An 11,758-nucleotide genomic window follows, 5' to 3' on the forward strand; every position below is an offset into this window, starting at 1 on the left:
TTCTGTTCTGTGCAGCCTCACCTGCAGCCCTGCCTCTGTGATTTCAAAGCCTGCTTCCTACTTTCTCAGTATGTATCTGTCTTTTGTAGCTGATGCCTGGTATTCCATAAGAAGTGAGACTTTGCTGTATCTTTGACCTTCATGCAATTAACTTTAAACCTGCTGTGCATAATTAATTATATGAGAGAGAGAACAAGGTGCTACCACAGCTGATAGAAAACTGTAGAAACATCATTTCATGCCATGCATGGAGATTGAGGTTATGAAAGGACTGCATTTATAGATATTTAAGTTCAAAGAGTCTCTTCTCCATTTAGTCTTCTCTCTCTGCCTAGGGCAAACGTTTTGGTAGAGTGTTCCATTTCAGCACACTGCACGCTGTGTTGGGTTTTGTTGAGTGTTTTCTGCTCTGTGTGTTCCTTCATATTGAGGGCAGTGAAACGCAAGGGAGTCCAGCGTATTCACTCTGCACCCCTGCCCAGCTCAGGGCCTGTGCAAAGTGAATGTGGGTGGAGGAAGGAGCCGTCAGGTGAGTCTTGAAAGTTGGTATGCTGCAGATGGGCTTCAGTGCAGCATTGCTTACTCTGTCCCTTTGGGCAAAGGGAAAAGTCTGTGAACTGGCTGTGTGGTAGATTGTGAATTCATCTCGATTGTTTTGTATCAATATGTCCCTGGAGAAAATAGATGTCTGTGAGTGAGCCCTAGACTTCAGAGCTAAATTTAATAGTAGGTAAGTCGGCCGGGCGCGGTGGCTCAGGCCTGTAATCCCAGCACTTTGGGAGGCCGAGACGGGCGGATCACGAGGTCAGGAGATCGAGACCATCCCGGCTAACACGGTGAAACCCCGTCTCTACTAAGAAATACAAAAAACTAGCCGGGCGAGGTGGCGGGCGCCTGTAGTCCCAGCTACTCGGGAGGCTGAGGCCGGAGAATGGCGTGAACCCGGGAGGCGGAGCTTGCAGTGAGCTGAGATCCGGCCACTGCACTCCAGCCTGGGCGGCAGAGCGAGACTCCGTCTCAAAAAAAAATAAATAAATAAAAAATAGTAGGTAAGTCTATGCCCTGGTTTTTCCTGTCCCTAAAATCCATCTTACAACAGCTTAGTTCCTGCTTTAGAGATGTAGTGCTCTCTGCTTCATAGCTGGGGAGCTTTTTTTTTTTTCCTGAGACAGAGTTTCGCTCTTGTCACCCAGGCTGGAGTATAATGGCGCACTCTCGGCTCACCGCAACTTCCGCCTCCCAGGTTCAAGCAATTCTCTTGCCTCAGCCTCCTGAGTAGCTGGGATTACAGGCATGCACCACCACGCCCAGCTAATTTTGTATTTTTAGCAGAGATGGGGTTTTTCCATGTTGGTCAGGCTGGTCTTGAACTCCCGACCTCAGGTGATCCGCCCACTTCGGCCTCCCAGAGTGCTGGGATTACAAGCGTGAGCCGCAGTGCCTGGTCTCTTGGCAGACTTTTGGAAGCCCCAGGGAAAGTCCTGTGGATTTGACAGCATCTGAGATGGGGGTGAGACTGACTCAATTGAAGCAGTTTCAAGAAGCTGCTGCTTTCAGTGATAGCAACAATGAGTGTCTTGTTGTATCCTCTGGAGTCCCTGCAAGGGGGGGCCATGTCTCAGAGATGCTATTAGCATCCAGGCAGCATGCCACAGAAGTGAAAGATTTCATCTGGACTTCTGGAAACTGGCAGCAGGGCAAAGCCACTGCTGATCCTGGCCACTCAGTGCCAGAGACGGTGTCTGTGTACAGGAAGATCTGCCTCACTGGCTCTAAGTTGCTCTAAATTGCTCCGGAAGACAGCAGTATAGGCTGTGTATAACTTGTTTGGGTGTGGCATAGAGAGACACAAATGGATCATTTTCGATTTCTCTTGGTGAGCAACTCTTCCTTTCATAAGGTATTTTGTTTTCGATTGGCTTTGTACTTTGGAAATTCCACTGAAGCCTGCGTAAAAAATGATCTTATTCCCAATAAAGACATGATAGCAAAGATAGAAATGTTTGCCTGGGAATTATTTTACATGAAGTTGTGCTTTGCTTATTTCTTATAGAACTATGGTACAGCCCTTTGTCTTGTATTAGAGAGAGAGGTTTTAAAAGCAAGACAGGAGCCTTGGCTTCTATATAAATTGTGTATTTTACTACTTGACACACTATCTTGACCAAGGCCTAGCCTCATCTTAATCTTTGAAAATGCCTGTCTTTCAAGATCCCACAGTTTCCGCCCTTCCTGCCTTCCATCATTATTTTGTAAACACTTGCTAGGTAACACCACCTCTTTGATTTCCGACTGCCTGGGTTAGGTGTTTAACATACCAGACTTGCTTTGTCCTCTGAAAAAATAGAAATAATTTTGGTACTGTTTTCTTTTCAAGATTGTTATAAAAATTAGGTTAGATGATACTTGGAATTGTTTAGTACCATACCTGAAACATACGTGCTTCAGAATATTATTTAGAACAAGGCCCAGTTCCTGCCATTTTGGAGTTTATAGCCTGGTAAGAGAAGCAGATGAGTCAGTAAATGATTGGGCTCAATATGTGATGAGTTATATAATTCATTCATTAGCAGACGTATACTGAGCCCCTGGTATGTGGCGGGCAGTGTTGTAGAGATAATGCAGTGAACCAAATGGATAAGCTGCCTGCTTTTATGAGGCTTACTGTTGTCCAGCAGTATAATAGAATTGTGCAGAGACGTGCCCTGGAAACAGGATTATCAGACTGGGATGGGGATGGAAGGATTGATTTATGTATCAGAGGAGCCCCCGCTGGAGGAAGTGAGCCTTGTGTTTTCAACACTGAGTGGATATATGTTGAGCCAAAGGAGCCCAATACAAAAGCATGTATACTAAAGGATTTCATTTGCAAAAAGTACAAAAGAAGCATGGTAATAGAAATTCCATGGTAATGAAAAACAGAAGAGCAGTTACCTTTGGACAGAGGTTGTTGATTGGAAAGAGTCAGAATGGAAATGCCTGGTGCATCTATGTCTTGGTAAGTAAACACAGAGCTGTACTCGCTTATGATTAACTCAGTTTATGTTACGTATGTTAAGAAATTTTAATGGCAATAATGAATGGGCTTATCTAGGTAAAAACAGAGGGAAGGAATAGGAAAGGCTGGGGCAAGGGTGCTGTGTTCCTGTGTGGTAAGTCGTCCTCTCTGCTGGGTTGGAAGGATGCACATGGGGATGAAGGTGGGGTGACAGCGACAAGCGTCTGTAGATTCAGGCTGCTGTGAGAGAAGAGACTTTTTCCCCCAGGTGTTGGTCATGAAGCATTTTTTCTTAAGAATGTAGAGTGGCACAGTAGAAACTGACTTTGGTTTGAATTGCTTGCCTCTGAACTTCTGTCTGATCTTAGCATCCTTCAGATGGGCTTTTGGGAGGATTACGTGGAATAGTGGATGTCGAGTGCAGTGTCTGACCTGTACCTGTGTTTAATAAATACATAACAGAGTTAAAAGTATGTGTGTGGTGGGGGCAGTATTTAATTAATTGTAATTTTAATACTTGCTCAAAATAAAAAACTAGGGTGACTTCAATATGTAGAAAAGTGCTTGCTTATCTGAAACTTTTGATCCTTCAGTTGAATAATGATTTTTATGTAATTATAGCTTAATATTATATTAAAAGTATTGATCATTTTTCCTGTACTCATTAAACCATTGTAAGCATTTGGGAACAGTGTAAAAATAGCCAAAGAATTTCTCTTTTAGTCAGGCTCATATTTGGCAAAAGTTGTATGAGGGATGAGACAACTAAGTATGTCAAGTTTCTCATCTTTTCTGAAAGGTTTGAGTGTGTGGGAAGGGAAGTGAGAAGCAAGCAGAGAAATTAGTAGGATTTTTAAAAAATGAAATTAATGCTTTTGAAACATTAAACATCAAATTATAGGTATGATAAATACCTTTTGGGGTTATAATGCGTTAGTGTAATCAGCTCCTTATTAACTTTGAAACTGTCACAGGAGAAGTTCCTTTTAATCAATAACGAGCCAAGTTCATTCAGACTCTTTTGACAATGATTACTAGTCTCCGACTTATTTTAGACTTTCCAGATTATCTCTTTTAAGCTCTCACCCTGTTTTACCGTACCTCTCTGAAGAATCTCTCGTTTTCTGGGAATGGCTTTGCATTGACTGCCTAGAACACACTCCATTCTGTGTTTTTACACCTTGAATCTCAGTTGGATCTGTCCGCTGTTTTAGGAGCGAGCGAGCCCGCTGGATAACTGCCCTGGGACACAGCAGCGGGAAGCCGCCTGCAGACCGAACCTGTAAGTTCTCTCAAGGGGAAGCCCACTTGGGAACATGGACAGGCTCTGCCCCCTGCTGGACGCTGGGTTGCTAATGAGTTACACTCAATACTCAGGCCTAAGTTTCTTCCAAGGCTTCCTTCCTTCTGCTTTACACCGGAAGTGTGTGGTCCTTGTTTTGGAAGTCAGGGGGTCTGAAGTCAAATCCGAGGTGCATTTCTTTGTTGTGTTAACATGGCAAATCATTGCTTAGCATTACAGAGCCTATTTAACACCATCTGCAAGTCAGTTACACCATTATATAAAACATGGGGTTATTGTGAAGATTAAGTTAAATAATCTATGTTAAAAGCCCTACTTGAACTATAAAGCTCTTAAATCTTTAGCTGTTATCAAATGGGCAATAGTTGATAATGTTTAAGCCTTCTTCATACTGACAGTCTGGATTTAAGCTGGAAAGTATTTTTAATCTAAAAGAAAATTACTTAACAATTATTTTCGACCTTCTAAGAAAGCGTGTTTCATTATTTAGAGAATTAGAAACTGGTGCAGTAAAGGGTGGTGGTGTGTGCCTATTAGCTTCCTAACTGATGCTGTGGTTCCTTAGATTGTTACAGTTGCAAGGTCAAATCCACAGAATTAGGGCAAAACGTCACTATCTTGGAACACTCAAAAATTATAGCTTTAAGCTTAGATTAAAAGCCAAAATGACTGGTTTGAAAGTTCCCTAAAATCAAGCTTTGTATGAAAAAGCAAATTAAGAAGTCACATGTCAGCATTTCTGAGGAGCTCTAACATGTCTTCTCAGCTTTTGGTTGGAGCTCATTTTATTTCTAAACTTTTTTGTGGAAGCTTTCATGTGCTGCTGTTGAGATGGGGAGACACTCTGATGACAGCCAGGAGAACTGTGTCTGTTGCAGATTTTGCATGGCCTTGGCACATCAGCAGCTCTTTCATGCCTCAGTTTCCCTAATGCAAAATGGCTGTTTTCTTCTCCATTGTGTGACATGACTAATGACTCCTGATCAACCTGTTATTGAGGGGATTCATGCATCGTAAAAGGCCTCGCAAATCTGAGCTTCTAAAATTCTAAAGCATATAGCCAAGCAAGGGAGCTGCTAGAAAAGACGTTCTGCTTTTTGTTAGAAGCCCAACTTGTTTCTCTCAGTGCTGGGCCTGAATTGCAGAGAAAAATGAGTAAGTGTACGCCATTAGATTGCACGTTTTTTCTCTGCTACTGAAACTATGTGCTCTTTGTGCCGCAGCACTGACGCAGGTGGAAATCATTAGGTCATTTACTGCCAAGCAGCCAGATGAACTCTCCCTGCAGGTGGCTGACGTCGTCCTCATCTACCAACGCGTCAGCGATGGTGAGTGGGAGCATTCTTACTGGGCACTCGTGGTCCAGGATGCAGAGTGCTATAGACCCGAGGAGTGTCATTTTGTCATCATTGCCCATATTCCAGACCTTGACATGTTAATGTTTGAGATCGCATACATGCACTGTCTTCTCATCTCTAAGGCTAATTTTGCTGCTTCTCTGTTCTTCCTCCTTTCCTCTTCCCCAAGACTTTATTTCCTAAATCAGAGGCATAAAGATGACTTGGAGAAGTGTTTTGGGGACTTTGAAACATTTGTCTCTTCCCTTATGTGCTTTCCCTTCAGCTTTCTCATGTGCATCTGCCTCAGCTATCTACACTCCACGATTGATCTAATTTGGTTTTGAATGTAGATGCAGTCATATGGTTTGTTATTCAAAAGGAAACCATGAGGTTTTTTTTTTTTTTTCCCCAGTCCCCCAGTGACCTAGTTCTCATATCCAAATATTCATCCTTTCAAAAATATTGTTCTTCCTGCTATCCTTACCCAAAGCCTCTCCTTTCCTAGCTCAGCCCAGGTTCAAATACTCCCAGCCTTCTCACTTAATAAGGGCCTCTGCTCATGTCCTTTCCCTGCCATGTCATTCATTCCGCCTTGAAACCTGTCCCTGTCCCACTTTCTCTTCTCACCATAGCATCTAGCCTGGGGAGGGATGCTGCCTCTCAGCTTTTTCATATCCTCCTTGGAGCCTGGCACACTCCAAATACTTGTTGTTTGATGTGAACTCTGTTCTTTTTGACAGGCTGGTATGAGGGGGAACGACTGCGAGATGGAGAAAAAGGCTGGTTTCCTATGGAATGTGCCAAGGAGATAACGTGTCAAGCTACAATTGATAAGAATGTGGAGAGAATGGGACGCTTGCTAGGACTGGAGACCAACGTGTAGTCTCTCAGATCGTGTTTTGTTACTGCAAGATTTGCACGACACTTACCGGGCTGATTGATTCTGGGCTAGTTTTATTGTTAATTTTATCACAGCCTATTTAATTAAAAGAATGAAAACACTTGCCTTTAAGCTGGCCAGGTTGTTCTGCTCTCTCATGAGAAGAACTTGGATACAGTGAGTTTGCACAGCTCAGTTTTTACCTAACCACACACCTGCAGACCTCCTGAGGTACACAGACTAGCTGAGCAGTTCACTTCAGGGATCAGGTCATCTCTGCTCCTCCTGGTTTCACCATGTTCTGGCAATAAAAAGCACATATTATATCCTGGTTTTCTCCGTCCTTGCTTTACTAAGGTTACTGTCTCTCTTTAAACATCCTTGTATGGTTCTCCCCGTATTAGCAAGATTTTATATCTGTAAAGAATGTCCAGTTTTGTAAATATTTCCCTGCTTTTTTTTTTTTTTCTTTTTTTACATCTGATTATAATGCTTTGTTAACTTCAAAAGGAACTGGTAGAGTTCAGAAGATGAGCTGTTCTGTTTTTCTAAACCTCTTCCCAGGAAAGGGACATCGACACTTGAATTTTTGTCACCTTTTTCCTCACTAGAAGGAAAGTAGAAAGCCTCACTTTAGGATTTTTTTTAAAAAAAATCCATCTCACCCCATGTTAGTCTTAAATAAGTATAGACTAATTAACCTAAGCTACCTTTAACAATGTAGAATTTAGATGGTTTCACATATGTGAGAAAATCCTGAATATAGGACAGGGGTCCTGCTTTTTTTCCCCCACCTCTGCCACCCAGGCTAGAGTGTAGTGGTGTGATCTTGGCCCACTGCAACCTCTGCTTCCTGGGTTCAAGTGATTCTCCTGCCTCAGCCTCCCAAGTAGCTGGGATTGTAAGAGTATGCCACCACGCCCAGCTAATTTTTGTATTTTTAGTAGAGACAGGGTTTCACCATGTGGGCCAGGATGGTCTCTAACTCCTGCCCTCAAGTGATCCACCTGCCTCTGCCTCCCAAAGTGCTGGGATTACAGGCGTGAGCCACTGTGCCCAACCCACTTTCTAAAAAAAAAATTTAAAAAAAAATTCTTCCCGAATGAGCTGATAAAAAACTGACGTGAGGCTGCTTTGCCTTCAATAATACCTGGTTTTCAGCTTTTCCAACTCGTTTCCAAATAGAAATTAGCTGGAACACACTATAGTACAAGGAAGGGAAAATTAGGCCTTAAAAGATACCAAGAAGTCAGCATGGTACCCAATTGAAACCTTTTGACCTTAGTGAGAATTCATTCTATTTGCACTAAAAGCCTTAACTTGCAGTATCCAGAGTCGCTCTTAACTGTTGAGTTTCTGTAGAACTTTGTCCACTAGTGCAGAGAGAGAGGTTATTTTAATAGTCGGTTTCATGGAGATGATGAAGAATGGGAGACTAAGATTGGGGAAATGATTTTTACTGGCAGCTATATATTCCCTATTTTCTTTAACAAAGGGATAAAACTTGGCAAAGTATACATTATTGGAGGACTCAAATCTGTATGTGACATGTCCCAGCTACTGTCTGCTAACTAGTTATCCAAATTGTAAAGCTACAGAAACCCAGTTGAGGGATAAGCGTGCCTGACTCACACAGCCTGCACCCTGTCACCTCGGCAATGAGCCAGTGTGGGGCACTGGGGACTTCTAACCCTTGAATTGCTCTTTTTGACCTGTGCATACATTCTAATTGTAAAATTTTAGACCGTGAGTACCTTGAGATCTGAGCAACTGTGTTAGTGAAGTAACAGCAATGGGCCACAGTGAAAGATGTGTTGGGGTTTTCAAAACAAGAATTCCGTCTCCTCTTTCATAATGTCACAGACATTTTAAAGGAGAGGCTAACAAGTTGTAATATAATCTCATGTCTTATTTAGGAAGGAAGGTAAATTTGTGCTTGCATGGGGATCATTTTGTATTATTTTTGCTAATACCCAGTTGAAGCTAAAAAGCAATTATATGAATCCTGTGAGTTAATTTATAAGAATGTTAAACAGCTTTGGAAATACGTGCATCTTATGAATCATAGCCTTATTTAGCAAGATCAATGCTGTGTATTAAAGTGTTGTTTTATGGCAAGTATTTAACGCATTCAGTGTTTGATTTCGGCTGTGAATTGTCTTTAACACAGTTTTTACAAACCTAGTTGTTTCTATGAACACCTGCTCTGAATTGTACATTGACTTCATTACTAAAGAACAAAAAATGTTCATTTTTGTCCCAGTAAATTGAGACTGCTTGTATACTTTCAGAAAAAATGTGAATTTATAAAGATTTTGTAGATACTTGTCCTTTTGTGCTGGTGTGATTTATTTTACTCTAGGTTGTTTTCAGTTAAGTATACAGTTTCCTGGATTTTTGGCCAAGTCAGAGCTCTATTTAAAAGGTATCTGTAGCTAACATTTCAGGGGACTAAGGTTTTCTCTTTGGGTGCGTGCTGGCATCAGCTGCCCTAGAAGACCAGAACATTTTTAAGAGATGGGTCATGCTGTTTCTTCTCGTAGTTGGCATAAACCTGCAGGACTAAATCGCTTATCTTACACAGTGCACAGTTCCCTGATCCCCTGGAGCATATCCTACCATTTTGGTCACCTCGTATCTGAACCTTTGTGTTTGTGAAATTCTGCCACCTTGTGAGCCTTGGTAGAAGTGAAAAAATGACCTCTTTGACATTAGTTTTTTATCGCTGCATAACAACAAATTACCACACACTTAGTGGCCTAAAACAATACCCATTTAATATCTCACAGTTCTGTGGTCAGAAGTCTAGAATAGCATGGGTGGGTTCTCTGCTTAAGAATTTCACAACTGTAAGTGTTGGCTGGCTGCTTTCTCATCTGGAGCTTGGTGTCTTCTTTCAAGCTCATTTCTGTTACTGGCAGGATTTACGTGCTTGCTGTTGCTGAGCTGAGGTCCTTGTTTGCTTGCTGGCTGACAGCTAGGGGCTGCTCACAGCTTCTAGAGGACCTTCATATCCTCACCACAGGCTCCTTCCATCTTCAAGGCAGCAGTGGCATGTTAACTCCTTTTCTCACTTGGAATCTGTTTGACTCCCTCTTAGGCTACCAGTGGGAGAAAACTACTCTGCTTTTAAATAACTTACATAATTAGGTTAGACTCATAAGTGCCTTATGACTAACTCAAAATCAAATGATTTGGGGCCTTAATTACATCTGCTAAATTCCTTTGCCATGCAATATGAAAGAATCACGGATGTAGTATCAGGGAGGGAGATTGGGGGACATCTTAGATTTCTGCCTGTAACACCTATAAAACCTTAAGATGCTTGAGGCTTAGAGTTTCCAGCATCTCTTGCAGCTAAGATACAGCTAGCTATGTGATAGGAAACAGCAATCAACTACCTCTATCTTAGAATACACCAATCAAAGGCTTCTTTCCTAGATTTTCACTCGAGCTAGTGATGGAAGAGGAAAGAGATAGTACAACCCTGGAAGTAGCAGGATGCATCCTCCTCTTCGCTCCATCCCCTATCCCAAATTACTGCTGCATTTTTCCTAGGCTTTGGCAAGCACCAGAGAGACAGAGCTACTTGGTGGTCTTGCAGTGCTAAAAAATAATCCAGGTCAGTGTTCAGTACCATTAATAACACTTCTCATGGATTTGGTCCCTAAAGGGCTTATTCTGATGTGGGAGTATGAATCTGAAAGATCTAAAACTTTGCTTTCTGGGTTTCTAGTATATTAAAGTCCTGGTAGAAGAAAACACATCCTGTCTCTGAAAGAAACCAGCATTGTCAGAACTAAGACTTCTGTTATTTCTAAAAGCAAATCGTCAAAGTTTCAGTAAACACTGAGACATGGCATTGTGATCCAGAAAAAAACACAGGGACTCTATATCATCAGATATATGATGTCTATAGAATCATCAGATATAGACATTAAAGTACTTAGCATTGCTGTTTACAGAGATAAAGCCAGAACTGAACTATATAAAGTTGCATAACGGAAAAAACCTAGAAATTATGGAACTGGGTTTAATGCCAGATTAGGTAAGAGTTAAAAGAGATATTGGGGAATGGGAAGAGAGGCTAGAAGATTCTATCCCTAAGGAAGCATGGAGAGAGGAGACCTGGAGAATGTAGGGATTTAATCAGAATCCCAGAGGAGAGCGGAGAGAGAAAGCAGCATTGGCAAGGGGACTGGACCTTTATAACCCTGTTCTGAACAGATAGAGGAGGCAGACTGTCCCCAGGAAAAGAGAGTGGTCTCGGGTAAGGTGGCTCCCTTCAGCTGAGGACAATTCCCATAGAGGGCTGATGGGTGAAGGCTGTCATCTGGTTGTACTCCCAGCACCTAAGTCAAAAAGTCCTTCAGTCCTGATGGGGGATCAGGGCAGAACATCACAACATTCACTACATGGAGCTATATCAAAGTTACATAAAATGGTCTTTAGGGTAAAAGGTATCACTAGGGATAAAGTGAGTGCCTACATAGTGATGAATGTTTCATCTAATCAGGAAGATGGAGTAATTTAAATATATATTCTAGCAATAACCTGGCCTTAAATTATATGGCCTCAAACTAAAGTTGGCAGAAATATAAGAAAAAATAATTTAAAAATCATAGCATGAGACTTCAACACATCTCTCAGAATTTGATAGGAAGAACAGATACAAATCAGGAAAAGTATAGAAAATTTTAATGAAATAGTTAAACATAACAGGCATATATAGGACACTCTGCAAACAATTTCAGCATATGCATACTTTTCAAGCACATAAAATATTTACAACATTTGGCTATTCCCTGGGGCATAAGACAAATTCCAACAAATTTTAAAGAACTGAAGTTATGTGGAGTGAGTTCTTTGACTGCAACATAAGTAGGTTAGAAAACAATAAAAATGAAGAATTATCAATTTATTTGGAAAGTTAGGCCTAAATATAAAATGCAAAAGTATAAAATTCCTTGAAGATGACATAGGAGACAATCTAGGCGACCTTGAGTTTGGTACTGACTTTTTATCTACAACATGAAGAGCACAGTCCATGAAGAAAAAAAATTGGTAGTTAAGCTTTTACAGTAAAACCTCAGTTCTGTGAAAGGCATTGTTAGAATAAAAAGCCACAGACAGGAAATATTTGCAAAACATAAATGATAAAGGATTGGCAATCAAAAACATACAGAAAACTTAAAACTCAACAGAAAACAACCCAGTGTTCAAATTCGGGGGTTGGG

The 11,758-nt window shown here is 41.4% G+C and overlaps 1 protein-coding gene across 1 annotated transcript in view; it reads left to right on the forward strand.

Annotated features, from left to right (window-relative positions):
- The window catches only part of LOC105499008 (Rho guanine nucleotide exchange factor 26), a 137,720-nt gene extending 128,875 nt beyond the window's left edge, over nucleotides 1-8,845 (forward strand). The window contains exons 13-15 of the mRNA XM_011771393.3: nucleotides 4,213-4,280; nucleotides 5,525-5,629; nucleotides 6,382-8,845. Of these exons, the coding sequence (XP_011769695.2) occupies nucleotides 4,213-4,280; nucleotides 5,525-5,629; nucleotides 6,382-6,524 (316 nt within the window). The 3' untranslated portion in view covers nucleotides 6,525-8,845. The remainder of the gene's footprint in view (nucleotides 1-4,212; nucleotides 4,281-5,524; nucleotides 5,630-6,381) is intronic.
- Nucleotides 8,846-11,758: the final 2,913 nt, after the last annotated feature.

This window comes from Macaca nemestrina, chromosome 2, assembly GCF_043159975.1.
Source record: "Macaca nemestrina isolate mMacNem1 chromosome 2, mMacNem.hap1, whole genome shotgun sequence".
NCBI classification, from domain to species: Eukaryota; Metazoa; Chordata; class Mammalia; order Primates; family Cercopithecidae; genus Macaca; species Macaca nemestrina.